Source organism: Onychostoma macrolepis, chromosome 07, assembly GCF_012432095.1.
Source record: "Onychostoma macrolepis isolate SWU-2019 chromosome 07, ASM1243209v1, whole genome shotgun sequence".
Taxonomy (NCBI): domain Eukaryota; kingdom Metazoa; phylum Chordata; class Actinopteri; order Cypriniformes; family Cyprinidae; genus Onychostoma; species Onychostoma macrolepis.
This window is the reverse complement of record NC_081161.1, coordinates 44,037,365-44,051,584: the sequence shown is the minus strand read 5'-3', so window position 1 is coordinate 44,051,584 and position 14,220 is coordinate 44,037,365. Positions and strand designations below refer to the sequence as shown.

General features: G+C 38.1%; 2 protein-coding genes and 1 long non-coding RNA gene across 4 annotated transcripts in view; 1 reads left to right on the top strand and 2 right to left on the bottom strand.

The window, feature by feature from the left end:
* Positions 1-1,711, bottom strand: part of LOC131544800 (sialoadhesin-like) — a 222,623-nt gene extending 220,912 nt beyond the window's left edge. Inside the window, exons 1-3 of one of the 2 annotated variants that reach the window (XM_058783268.1) lie at positions 1,611-1,711; positions 636-671; positions 183-458 (exon numbers count right to left, since the gene is read on the bottom strand). In XM_058783268.1, coding sequence (XP_058639251.1) covers positions 183-458; positions 636-671; positions 1,611-1,641 — 343 coding nt within the window. In that variant the 5' untranslated portion in view covers positions 1,642-1,711. Of the gene's footprint in view, positions 1-182; positions 459-635; positions 672-936; positions 1,400-1,610 lie in introns of those variants that run through there. The other variant, XM_058783269.1, reaches the window with a different exon arrangement.
* A 2,466-nt stretch (positions 1,712-4,177) lies between these two features.
* Positions 4,178-14,220, bottom strand: part of LOC131544789 (Fc receptor-like protein 5) — a 275,408-nt gene continuing 265,365 nt past the window's right edge. The window contains 15 exon segments of the mRNA XM_058783247.1: positions 4,178-4,706; positions 4,949-5,005; positions 5,180-5,239; positions 9,639-9,692; positions 9,948-10,025; positions 10,112-10,186; positions 10,311-10,385; positions 10,469-10,522; positions 10,896-11,006; positions 11,101-11,250; positions 11,253-11,345; positions 11,777-12,040; positions 12,311-12,583; positions 12,658-13,002; positions 13,110-13,382. Coding sequence (XP_058639230.1) covers positions 4,699-4,706; positions 4,949-5,005; positions 5,180-5,239; positions 9,639-9,692; positions 9,948-10,025; positions 10,112-10,186; positions 10,311-10,385; positions 10,469-10,522; positions 10,896-11,006; positions 11,101-11,250; positions 11,253-11,345; positions 11,777-12,040; positions 12,311-12,583; positions 12,658-13,002; positions 13,110-13,382 — 1,970 coding nt within the window. The 3' untranslated portion in view covers positions 4,178-4,698.
* Positions 5,334-11,289, top strand: LOC131544853 (uncharacterized). The gene is made up of 5 exons (XR_009272240.1): positions 5,334-5,820; positions 6,473-6,593; positions 10,344-10,549; positions 10,921-11,071; positions 11,151-11,289. It is a non-coding gene; the product is annotated as an uncharacterized LOC131544853 (long non-coding RNA).

Sequence of the window (14,220 nt, the reverse complement as noted above, 5' to 3'; positions counted from 1 at the left end):
GACAGATAAACTGTCTGCTGTTATTTCAGTGTTGCTGTTAATGTAATTATTTTAGCAAATAATTTTCTACATATATTCAGTTCAATTAAATCAGTCAGAGCTACAATGCTAAACTTATGCACCCTGGAGCAACAAATAATGATTTAAATGAGCATTGAACAGATGTGAATATGATCACTCACCTGATACAGTCAGTGTAACAGCAGCACTGATGTCTGATCTCTGTGAGTCTGATCTCTCTCCTCTACAGCTGTATTCACCGCTATCAGACACAGAAGCTGTGAAACTGAACTCTGCTGTTGTTGTTGTTGTGTATGGATACTGAGTGTCTCCATCTTTAAACCAGCTGTATCTCCACTGAATGTGTCCTGCTGGCTGTATGTCACATGTGAGAGTGACTGTCTCTCCGCTGAACACACGCTGATCTGGAGTCACCTTCACTACAGGTTTTGGTCTCTCTGTATTAATACACATATGAGTAAATATTGATCGCCTACAGTATCACTGTATCAATCACTGTTATGAACTCAAAACCTACTCGTGAGAAAAACACTGCATTGTGGACAAATAAGCATCAAAGAACTACAAAACAACTCACATTTTTTAAATAAATTTACTGCAGTACAGCACAGTACCTTGAGTGAGTGAAGCGTGGATGAAGGACATCAGCACTAAAAGCAGAAGAAACATGAATATGATGCAGTTTCATTCATTCAACACAATGCATTTCACTGAAACATGTCTATTTTAGTTTATTTTACATGAACTGAAAGTGTCTTTCTGTTTTTATAAGCAACGTCAGCATCATGCACACGTACTGTGGTGCTCTCCTGAATGTGCATTAAAGACTAACACAGAAGAGAAATAATGCTTAAATAAAGTTGATATTTTTGTCTTTATATTTGCACAAAAAAAAGTAGCAAATATACTACTTACTACATTTCTGGGACTTGAACGGTTCAGTTCCCTTGCTGTCTATTGAGGGTCAGAAAGCTCTCGGGTTTAATCAAAATATCTTAATTTGTGTTCTGAGGATGAACGAAGGTCTTACAGGTTTGGCAGAATGACAGAATTTTCATTTTTGGGTGAACTAACCCTTTAAGTGTAACTCAGCGGTCTAAATATTTTAACATATACTTTAACATGTCATCACATTAAATTTGAACAATAAAGAATATAATCTGCAGTCAGCGCTGATAGCCTTGCAGTGCGCCAACATACAGCACTGTTATTGTGCTAATCCTGACACGAGGACCTTTCTGATCCACCCCACACTTCACTTCCTGTCAATTCTGATCTGTCCTGTCACAATAAAACCAAAACATGCCAGAAAAAGAGAATAGAATTAGCAGTAAGACTAAAGTTACAAACCCTCCTACACACAGCACAACCTGTTGAGATTGATCTTCAACTGAATACAACATATTAGAAACAGAAAACAGAAGAAAGTGTAGAAGAGCGCAGCCAAACTCAGTTCCTGGACGTCTGCAGACCTGCAAATTTGAGCTGATTTGAGAACTACAGATAACAAGGCTGGAAACACTGCTGGACTGTGGCCCTTCAGGAACTGAGTTTTGCACCCCAGATATAGAATATAATAAAATACTTACGGAGAATGAGAGGCAGTGCACCGGACCCCATACTGACACATTAATAAAAAAACTGCTGTCCGGTGACATCTAAAACAGACACTTCCTGTTTAAACAGTCATTTCACACTTCAAGAAGAGACGAGGGAGGAGACAAACTCTTTACAGAAATAAATGAAGAAATAGGAAGAAAAAGAGATCCATTCTAAGATATTGAGCTTCTTTTTTTAGTGCATGCAAGTTGTTAAAGCTCTGTTTCTCTCCTTGAAGATACGTTCTTTCAGAATTGTTCTGAAACTGTTATTTTGTTCATTCACACTCACAGCCGCACACATTAAGATTAGATGTCACGAGGTAACATCTAATGTAGGCCTTTTCATGTAATTTGAGTTTTGCTTTTTGTGCTTTGCAGCTGAAGTGTGCTTCATTCTGGAGAGATTGTGAGTAGCTCTGGTCTCGGTTTGTCGGCCAAAAGCCTTGCCTTCAACACAGACGACAGGCAGCTGCAGTCAAGACGAGTGGAAAAGAGCTGCAGAGAACAAAGCAGAAGTAAAACCAGCAACTATCAGCTCAACTCCATCCACTCACTGAACACTTTTATTAGGACTCTTAAAGGCCAAACTGAAACCTGAAATGTCACCCAAAAATGAAAATTCTGTCATTAATTACTCTTCCTCGTATAATTCTAAACCCATAAGACCTTCGTTCATCTTCAGAACAAAAATTAAGATATTTTTGATGAAATCTGAGAGCTCTCTGACCCTCCAAAGACAGCAAGGGATCTGAAAGGTTCAAGGCCCAGAAATGTAGTAAGGACATTGTTAAAAGTGATTCAACTGTAATTTTGTAAAGCTACAAGAATACTCTCTGTTTCCGAGCAGAGGAATGCAGACGCATACGTTGTGTCATGAACACATGTCAAGGACTGACAGAGAAGAGAAGAATTGCTGGATAATGTCATGATTTTTGTTTTCTTTGTGCACAAAAAGTATTCTCATAGCTTGATGAAATTACGGTCGAAGCACTGATGTCACATGGGCTATTTTAACAACATCATTTTATTGTAGACGACAGACTGAGGCATCCGTGACAGCAGGTATACAGCGAAACAGAAGAGAGAGAAAACTCCTCACTAGCGCAAGAGCAGAAGTGTTTCATCACCCGGCACAGCACTTCCTGAAGAGGTGAAGTGAAGCATTTAGTGACGTGTTGATGCAGATGCTGACCTACGGCAAAATAATGACAATTCTGTGATTGCATTTAGAGGTTTCAGTTCCTCTTGAAGATCACACACTGACACAATGTTCAGGACATTTCATGATAGTCAATGTTGCAATGTCAGCTTTGGAGGAAAAGGCAGATGGATCTGTTGGTGGGTTTTGGATGAGTATAATTAACAAATAAAGATTTTTAAGAAGATGAGAGTAACGATGAAGGGCTCCAGACTTTATTCAGCTTTCACTCATGAAATCTGTTGTTGAAGTTTAGTGAAATAAGACATTTGTAATAAATATTAATAAAGTAAGATGCAGTGTTCAAAGGTATAATGTGAATAATATCTTGCTCAAAACATCCTCAGTATTTTTCCACTGTCCTCCATCCTTTGTGGAGCAATTAATGGACCCTTTTCACATTTCCAGGATTGAAAAGTGGAAGTAAACTATAACAGGATTTGTACATGAGAGACCACAAATATAATTGTTGTGTTCCCACAAAATCTTTGGACTTTCTGATGTAGCTAACATTTGATTTCAGTGCTAAAAGACTGTAACTGTAAGTAAATCAGACATCTGCTTGTAGACTCTGAGGACTGCTGTGTTTGTGATACACTCGTGTGTAGTCACAATGGTGATGTGTGTTTTATGATTTTTTTCTTTATTATTATTTAATAATTTGTATAATGAAACAGAAAAAAAGGAAGACCATTTTGGACAAAATATATATTTTAAACTATATATTTTATTTTATTTAACATTAACATGTATGCATTTGGCATATGCTTTGATCTAAATTGACTTATTGCATTTAAGGAACACTTTTAAAAATAAAGCATTATAATATTATTTCTGTCTGTGGTTCCATGATGAACTTTTAACCTCCACTGAACCTTTCCATCGCACAAAACGTTCTTTACAGTGGAAAAAAAGTTCTTTAGATCATTAAAAGGCTTAGAAAAGGTGGTTATTTTAAGAACTGTTCTCTCAAAGCTGTTTTGGGGAACCGAAAGTGGTTATTTCGGGATCACTGTGAGTTTACACACAGCATACGGAGCGTCTCTTTTCTCTTCTGTCTGTCTTTTCTCTCTCGGTATAAAGACACTTTAATAAACATAAAAACTACTCATTTTCTATTCTGTTCTATTTCTATTTCTGCTTCTGTTTTTAGTGTTCTTCCCCTCTCTGTAGGATCTAGATGCTGCTGATCGTCTACTCGTGAAGATATTCAGTCCTAATATTTCCCATATTTCTCTCTAGAGTCTGCAGGACTGAGACGGACAGCAGCTGATCAATCTCACACATATTATGGTTAATATGACAGGTTAAAAATTGTGAAAAAGTCCTACAAACAAAACAGAAATGTTTGTTTTCATGTCTTTATTTATCAAATATAAGTCTCACACTTCATTAACTGCAGCAAAAAAACAACAACAACAACAACAACAAAAAAAAACATATATAACATCAAATCAAATATATGAATGTAAAAAGCAGTATATATGACAATACATGAAAGCAAGAAAATCATTTCATTGTCTTGGCAAAAACACGGGCACTAACACACAAAAACATTTAATTAAAAAATACATTGTTTTTAAATCTAATAATCAAACACTATTTTATTCTACCTTTGCTGCACATATAATTATATGCTGCAGTATAATAATGTAATAATAACTTTAAAGCAGTTTCACCTAGAACTGTGTTAAACATAAGTGCTCACTGGAGTAAAAAAATACTGTTAGAGAGATAATACAGTGCATATGTATCTTTCATAAGTATTTCAGTCAAGCATGTGCAGAAGCAGTTCACTCAGATTGATTTCTGAAGCAAAGCAAGCGTTACTGTGTCTGCTGCTGTGAATCTTTCAGCCGTCTGCTGTCTTCACTGAACTCAGGGACCTTTAAACAGAGAAAAGATGATGCAGGTGATGTGAATAATGAGCTCATTCTGTTGATGATTTACAGTTTTAAGATCACAATGAACCTCTGATCATCACAAATAACTTAAAGCAGATTTATAATGTAAATTAATCAACATGCCACAAGCTGCAGGAACGAGTGCAAATTATGAGCTGATAGTCAGTTTTAAATGATCTAAAATCATATTGTAAGATTACTGTACATTGTAACATAATTCTTACGTGTTTTATTCTTCTTCCTAATAGGTTGAGCATAAGTTGCATCACTAGCATCAGCACCTAAAGAACACAAATGATAAATAACAATAAAATGACGATAAATTGTAAGATTTTTACATTTCCTCAATGAGTCACATGACTTTAGGAATCATTGTGATCTGTAGCAGAAACGGTGCATGATGGGTAATATTTAAGGTCAGTGGTTTGACTGTAATAGTGATGTGTTTCTCTCACCTCTGTCTGTGTTGTGCTTCAGTTCAGAGTACAAAGTGTCTCCAGACTCACTGCTCTTCCCTGATAAACAACAACAGAGATCTGAACAACCCAGGCTCAGTGGAAATACATGCCTCCACATACATTTCTGCAACACCGTAACTATGTACCTTAATGCATGTTTCGCGGCAGTTTCAAAGTGAAATGTCCAGAGAGTGGCGCTAAAACACGTTTAATACGTGACTGTGGCACGTTTTTATTACATTGGTACAAGCACGTACTGTAGCGCTTTTAACACGTTGCTTGAGGAACGTATTGCGGCTGTTCAGAATTCAAATATTGGGGGAGTGTCGCTAAAGATTAATGCTCTTATCATGTTGGAAATATCCCCTACACCAAACTATGGCTGTCAAAACGGCTGAAAAACTAAATTCAAATTTTATTCTTAAATATTAGCAAAATTCGAATTCTGAAGGCAATTCTTAAAGGTGTGTAGTGGGATGAACAGAGTGTGCGTTGTTTCTTTAAATATGCCATGAATGCATGAGTTGTCCAATCATATATTTTCAGGGGTATATAAAAGGGGACTTTTAAGGCTCCCTTGTGCGTCATTCGCTGCCCGAGGCCCGTCCATTCCGGTTTTGGCTCTTCCCGTCTCTCAGGTATGTGTCTGCTAACTAGTGAGCATCCAGGTGTGTGCTTGAGGTAACTAGTTTTATTTAGTGGTGGACAGAGCGAGGCTTCGTGAAACACTGAAACAGTCGAAGCAAATGTGTCCAGGCTTCGAAACAATTCGACACCCGTCTCTACGGTGACACCTAGTGCTCATTTTCAAGTATTGCTCTGAAACAGCTTCGACAGAGAAGCAGTTTGACGAATTGACGAATTATATAACGTATGTTGTGTTAACCGATTCACCGAGTGATTTGGGGGCGTGGTTAGTGATCTCAACTGGAATGCTGTCACCATGGTTTCGAATCCCGGGTGAAGCACTAGTTCATGTAATTATGAGCATTTAAAATTTGTGTTTTTATTGTTCTGTTATTGTAATGTGTTGAAACATTGGTCTGACATCTGAATGAACTCTTTCGAGAACACTAACCACTCCCCAAAATCACTCGGTGAATCGGTTAACACAACATACGTTATAATTCGTCAAACTGCTTCTCTGTTGAAGCTGTTTCAGAGCAATACTTGAAAATGACCACTATGTGTCCCCAGCAAGGTAACTTCCATCTTCAGTGTATTCCTGTCCAAATAGATACGGTTCAGGATCTGCACCAAAGTAAATATCTTCTGAATCGTCTCTCACAGATGTCTCCATGGTTGCAAGCAGCTGGTCATGCTGGTTATGTTGAAGGAAGTTAGCCTATTTTCAGGCGCTGCGTAATATCATTGTGCCTGCTGAGATCGACTGAATGGATCGGCGAAAACGGTAAAACTCAACCGTTTAACTCTTGGGGAGTTGGTTTTCCTTAACGTGCATGAAAGGAAAATTAGGTAACAAAAGTGCATAAAACTGTGTATTGTAAAACTCAACCGTTTAACTCTTGGGGAGCTGGAAAATGAGCCTATTTTCAAAAATAGTGGCGTGTTCCTTTAATGTTAGAGGGGGGAAAAACTACTGTATTGTCTGCTATGCCCACAAGAGGGCGCAAGCGAGCGCAATAATCAATTATAAACCAAATCAAGCATTGTATCTTTTACTGAAATGAAATGACATTCACTTTTTAAAGAGCATACCTTTTCAAACAATTGCACAACAAGTGCATAAAACTGTGTATTGTGTAAGTGCCTCAGTAACCCGAGAAGACCCGCTTCAACAGACAGCGTAATGTTTGTACTACCTGAAAACAAAACAGCAAACTGCCGTTCAGAAACAATCCGCTCGCTCAATACACATCTAGCCTACATACTGTTCGTCAAAAACACCAGACGGTCAACTTGTTCTGCAGCGAGTGCGGAGTGTTTTTTGTTGACAATGTCTCCAGCTGATGAAAACAAGCTCTCAGCTCTGACCGATGTGCCAGGTATGGTCAAATATGTCTTTGCCAGCTGCGCAACACGTGGATACATGCTGCACGATTTTTGCCACCAACTGAGAGAGTGGTTTTCGTCAGCGGGGAGCGTATACTTCTCGTTCATACATATCCATCTCATGCTCCAAAGCCCTGATGCCTTCTTCTGCACTGCTTTGGGTCTGACTGTCTCCGCCGTCGAACAGGTTGCCCATGGCAGACAGCAGTCTTTTCTTGCGTCCGGTTGTTTTACAACATCAGCGCACTCACTTTTTGACTCTTCCATCGTTCCAGTCGTTAACTCGGATAATACCTTCGCCCGTAGGCCTACTTGTTTTCTGTTTTCCTCTGACAAATGGTTTAGACGGAGGAATCATGGGTCTAAGCAGTTTGCTGTGTTTAGTAGCAAGAAGGCATGCTTTTCATCAAGCTTTTTAGATCTGCTGCGGTTTTCATTTGCATGTCTCTCACTCCCGGGCTGTCATTAGAATTTGGTTGGAGCTGCTTTAAGAGAACGTGCTGCAAAGGAAGGACAGCAGACGCAGTCGGGTATTCTCTGTTGAGACGCCTCTGTGGCAGTCTTGAAAGGTTGACAAACATTCTTAACCTGTAAATAAACAAACAATCTTATTAATTATGAATAATAAATAAACCAAATAATTTTTTTTTTTTTACCAAAATAAAATATTTTTAATAAATCTATTTCAGCCAGCCATGGCAAATTTAATAATTTCTATTTAGTTTATAAAAAAAAAAAAAAAAAAAGAAATAAACTATATACACAAAACTTACTATAACTAAAATTAAAACGAAACCACAAATGAATTTGAAATATCAGTATAAACTATAATACAATATCTCAATAATACAAAAATAACACTGATTCTTACCCTTTCCATCAGATTCACTTGTAGTCCGCTCCAGATGAGACGGCGGCCACAGGTGCTTGCTGCTCCAGGGCCCGAGCGATCATGTTCCATCGGGTCATTGAGTTTGTCAGATTTAACTTCAAGCAGTTTTTGTTTCTTCTCGAGCAGGTGACTTGCTGAAATGGGCAGCGGTCATCTTGAGTTTGCTGAGCTCTGTTTCGATAGCTCCAACACCACGAAGCCCCTTACATACAGCTGGGTTTAGCGCGTGCACCAAACACGGGATGTTGACTCTTTTCATATGATTCTCAACAGCCTTCACGTCACTCCCAGCATTATTAGCAGTCACTGATATCACAGACTTGATTTCAAATTCCCCAAGAATCTGTAAAATGCATTCACTCACATTTTCGGCGGTATGCTTTTCTCTCAGCTCTTCTGTTTTAGTACATAGTTTTTGATTTCCCAGTCATCTGATATAAAATGTGCAGTGACTGTCACATGTGTGTAGAAGTCCATCCATCCGTTGTCAAGGCCACAGATCGATTGTTCAGTGAGGCTTTCATGCTCTTGGCAGTGCTATCATAAAGCTTAGCAATGTGATTGCTCACTGTACCCCGGAAAGACAAATTATACCGTTGGTTGAGTGCTCGAACAAAGTTTTGAAAGCATCGCCATCCACGATACTTATCGGGCACATGTCTTTGCAGATGAATTCAGTAAGTTTTTGGGTGATTTCTTTCTGTTTTGCAGCAGGTAGTGGATTTGTGGTGAAAAAAGAAATAACCCTGGACTGCTTTAATGCGGCCCCTCGTCATGACACTCTTGAGAAAACTCCTCGGGATGACAAAACTGCACGTGCGTTCTCATGTTAGATGTTGTGGAGTGAAATAGCAGCCGTTTTTTTACACAACTTACAAACGCCATTGGTTTTGTCAATTTCACCTTTGACACTCCAGAAACCAAAGAAACACCACACAGCAATTTTAAGATGTTTTGGCGTAAGCAAGACTCTCTCTGACTCGGAGTCCTCACTCTCTTTTTCTGCAATTTTTCAAATGAACAGCGCACCCGCACCACACTGTACTGGATAACAAACCGCGTCAGTTACGTCACCATTATCTGTCGCACGCCTCCTGACACACAAAAAATTCGAAGTAATTGTGTGGAAAATTAGCCTTTATTAATCAAACCTCTGTACCTGTAAATCATACTTTGTGTGAAAAAGAATAAAAGTTACTGCCTCAAGTATTCATTTCGACTGGAAACTGCAGTGAATCGTACGTAGCCTATAGGTATGTTTTTCAGTTTTGCAGAAATGTATGTAGAGGCACGTATTTCCAGTGAGCCTATGTTGCATTTAAACTACAACAATATCTGATCATATGAGGAAGGAGCGATGCTCAAACCACAAAGAAACCACAGAAGAGTACATTGATTAAAAATGTTAATGAATATATTGATTAAAAAATGTTAATATTTACAGCAAACAGGGTTGTGATTAAAAACCTTATTTTATTTTATTAGCAGGTTCTGTTAAAATATTTTGATTATTTTACATATGACGACAATTCAGATCATCTCTTTATTTACCTCTTTGTTTGTCCTTAGATTTCATTTCAATGAAAAAATCACGGAGTCCAGCACCTGGAAAAACAACAGGCTGGTTATCTGACTTTTTATAGTCTGGCCTGTTTTATCATCTCTGATCTAAGTTTGAAATGCTCAGTATCAATTTCAGTTAAAAAAGGCAGATGTGATTTTTGTGTTACATTATTGAAATGAAGTTGTATGAATTTGCTCTATCGGTTCTTTTTAAAATTGTAAATGATTTGATATTATAAAATGATTATTTCTGAGTTAATTGTGATGAATCATTGTGTTTAGATGCAGTTTGTTTACCTTTGCTCTTGGTTTTCTTTTTGTCCTGTAAATCAATCTGTGCATAAACCAGATCACTGGGTCCTGCAGTATTAATATCTAATACAGAACAGGAGGTCAGACCGATTACTCAGAACATACTGGAAGTACTGTAAGAAAAAACTAAACAAAAAACAGGATCTCACCTTTGCTTTTGGATTTCTTTACTTTTTTTCTGACTTCTGAGTATGTCACTTCATTTGGCTCTGCCATGCTATCATCTGGAAAAACAATTAGTAATAATAATGAATTATTAGAAATAATAATAATTCATTAATTAGGAATGTATTGTACTGACGACGATTATACTGTATAGGTGAAGTTAACAGGGTTTATTATTTTAACCTTTGTCCATCTTTTTCTTGTTTTTCTTGACAGTGACCTCTGAATATGTGACATCCGCCAGTGGCTCTGGACCATCTTTAAAAAAAGCCAAAACTATTGAATAAATTATATTTGCTTATTTTGAATGGTATTTGTTTAAATAAGGTTTAAAACTCAACCTTTGTGTCTCTTATTCACTTCAGTCACAACGTCACAGATCTGATCAGAACCTGCTGGACAGCAAACAAGGAGGATAAAAGGTAAAAAGCAAAGTAGTCTTGCAGAGAAAAAATAATGTATAAAGCTTAAAGTGATAGTTCAAAAATATATTTTGAGGAATACTGGTGTCCAAACAACATTGGACCCCATTGACTTCCATTGTATGAATTTTTTTTTTTTTAATCTGAGACGTCTCAAATTTTATTATTTTTTTGTCTATAAAAATAATAATATATATATATATATATATATATATATATATATATATACACATATGGACAAAATTGTGTATATATATATATATATATTTTATTATTTTTTTATAGAACTGTATCTTTCCTTTGTTGCTGTTCAGTTGTATTAATCATGTTATGAACTGCTCCACACCTTTGTTCTTCTTGTATCTCCACAGCAGCAGCAGCAGTGAGATGAAGATCAACAAGCACAACAATCCCAAAACCACTCCAGCGACCAGAAGAAGAGATGAAGCTGCTGAGACTGAAGAACATGACAAACGCGCAGATCTGTTAGTGTGAGACAAACTGTATTATACTATTACAAAGGTACATAAAACCACTCATTATTCCCAGACCTCTGACTGAGATCCAGCTCTTGGGTGACGCTCCTCTCTCTGTTTTACAGGAGTAGAAACCCTCATGTGACTTTGAGACAGTCGTGATGTTCATCTCTCCTGTCGTCTGATTCTGGACGAGTGATCCGTCTTTATAGAAATCAGCTCCGAGGATCGGGAGTTTGTAGATCGATGTAAACAGTGTAGAGTCAGAGTATCTCCCTCAATCACAGGATCAACAGAACTCCCCAGAATCACATCACCATCTACACAACACAAGAGACACATGCTTACTGTAAATAGTAAGAATATATCAAAATTCATAGCTAAAAATGTGAACCTCTTATGAACTGAATTGTACTTAATGCTTCCTGTACTTTATGCACTAGTCCAACCCAAGCATAAAGGTCCATCCCTAAACCTAACCACCTGTGTAAAAAGATTGTACAGAAATGTACAAATGAGATCATAAAAATTAATCTGGCCAAAAACTGTCCATTTAAATGGCAAGAGACTGTCAGATGAATGTGGACAGGTTTAATCTAACTATAATAGATAAAACTCATTCACATAGTTGTATAGCAGTGTCAGTCTGCGACTGGCTGTACAGAAAACAATTAGAGGAAAATGTGTAGACTTTGTAATTAGGATTTAGATTAGAAAGAGTGTAGCTGCTGTGATTAGAAACAGGACTCACCGTGTACAGTGATGTTGAGAGGATGCCGTTTCTCTCCAGATTCAGACTGACACCAGTAAACTCCAGAGTCAGATGTGCTGAGAGAGACGATTCGACATGTAGATCCTGTTTGTTTTGAACAATCTTCTGTGTTTCTGTCTGTGTATCTTCTCACCGTCCATCCAGCAGAGTTACTCTGATCCTCACAGCTCAGAGAGAGAGAGTCAGACGAGAAGTGTTGACTTCTGCTGGGACTGACCTCCAGAGACACTGAAGGAGAAACACCTGAGAAGAAGAAAACCTCATTCAAAACTGACAGCACGTGTCTAATAAAATCTGCAATTAAGTAAAATTAGATGAAATTTACTAAAAAGTTTAAAATAAGAAGGGTTATATCATGTATATATTATGAGTGTGTATTTGATAGTGCTTTCGATCTGATCTAGACTGAGAAATAGAGGGAAGTGTTTCTGATGTTTTACCCTCCTGTGCCAGAGACTGTGATGAACACAAACACAGATGAACACAAGCATGAATGCTGTGACACAGACTCACCAGTGATCCACAGTGTCTGTGTGTAGTTTGTGTAATAGGCCGGTCGTCCTCTCTCTGCTCTGCACGTATAAACTCCTGTGTGCTGTAGAGCAGCAGGACTGAGAGTGTAAGAGCCTGCAGCTCCTCTGCTGCTGTCTGACAGACGATCATCATCTCTGAACCAGCTGAACGTCCAGCCTGTAGAGGAGCCTGTAACCTCACAGATCAGAGTCACTGAGTCTCCTTCAGTCAGCCACGGCTGTGGAGACACTCGCACTGCTGCCCGAGCTTCAGCTGAACAAAACATGACGAGTTATAGAGAGAGAAGCTGTTCACACTGATGATAATCAACAAACACACAAACTCACCCGATACAGTCAGAGTAACAGCATCACTGCGCTGAGAGCATTGTGTGTTTTTCTGTCCTCTGCAGGTGTATTTACCGCTGTGAACGTGATCAACACTGCTGATGTTCAACTCTTGTGTTAAACACCAGCCGACAGCATTTCTGTTTTTCTGATTATCAGTTTCACTGGTGCTGCACTCTTCTGTACATCGGTCAGCAGAGTTTTTATACCAGTTTGTTCCCTCTATTTCCCATCTGTACGTCCACTCAGTGTCTCCTCCCCACTTTATATCACATCTGAGAGCGACTGTTTCTCCTCTGAACACTCGTTCATCAGGCCGGACCGTCACCACAGCTTTAGGACTCACTGTTCAAACACAGATTAATGCATTTATTTTTGATTCAATGTTTTAGAAGTTCTGCAGATATTGTCTCTGATCTGTATGTTTCATCTCATACTATGTTCTCGCTCACCTGTAATATTTACCCACAGTGCATCACTGTATTGTGTGTAGTAGACTGGTTTTCCTCTTCCAGCTCTACACCAGTACTGGCCTCCATCAGACACTGAATCAATCTGAACTCTGTAGGAGTTTGTTTCTGTCTTTGTCTCAGAGTTCAGTGTGTGTTTGTTCCAGTAAAAGTCCCATCCAGCGGCCGGATCCATGCGACAGGTCAAAGTCACTGTGTTTCCTGTCAGCGCAGCTCCTGCAGGATATGATGCGAGTTCAGGCTTTGGCTTCAGATCTGCAGGAGAACAAGAACACATTCAGATCCTGAAGATCATTGAATATTTCGTCGCCTTGGAATTATAAGGTTCTGTCTGCATTCTGAGTGGTTTTGAGATATTGAGCAAATGATACGAGGAACAAGTCTCTTTCCTGCATGAAACTGACAGAGACCCTAAATGTATTGTAAATGTACAATATCAAAATCCTCTCAAATTTTTAAAGGGATTTCTTGAACAGGTCAATTCTAAAAAGTCATTTTCTGCTTTATAAAAAAAAAAAAAAAAAACATCACATAATGTAAATAAGTTGTCACAGAATAAGAATATGTGAATAAATCAATTTTGACAAAAATATCAGATAGAACCCAGGGTTTCTGCAGGATTTTTAAGCTCAAATATAAGACTTTTTAAGACCTGCACAAATAAAATGAATACCACATGAGCGGGGGAGGGCAATGTCTATAGTACCTTATTAAATTGTAAAATGACTGTAAAAAAGCATAATTACAATTTTTTTTATAAAATGATACATTTTACATTTCAGCCTTTAAACCACTTTTAAGAAAATGGATAAGTCAAAAGGAGGGTGAATTCGGGTAATCTGGGACACCTAAACTCCAGTGTGTTTATTTCCTGTTCTAATCAAATTTAGTCAACAGGACTTTTACTATAATTTTAGCATGGATGTCATGTGACAAAAATCACATGACTTAATTAATGAGGGTGATTCTACAGAAAGGGCGGGCACTTGTCAATCAAGAAGCTCCCTGGGAATTGCATGACGAGATCAATGACATAGATTCTGACTAGATTCATGTTAAGGACATAAATCTGTTATAAATAAGACAATGTTCC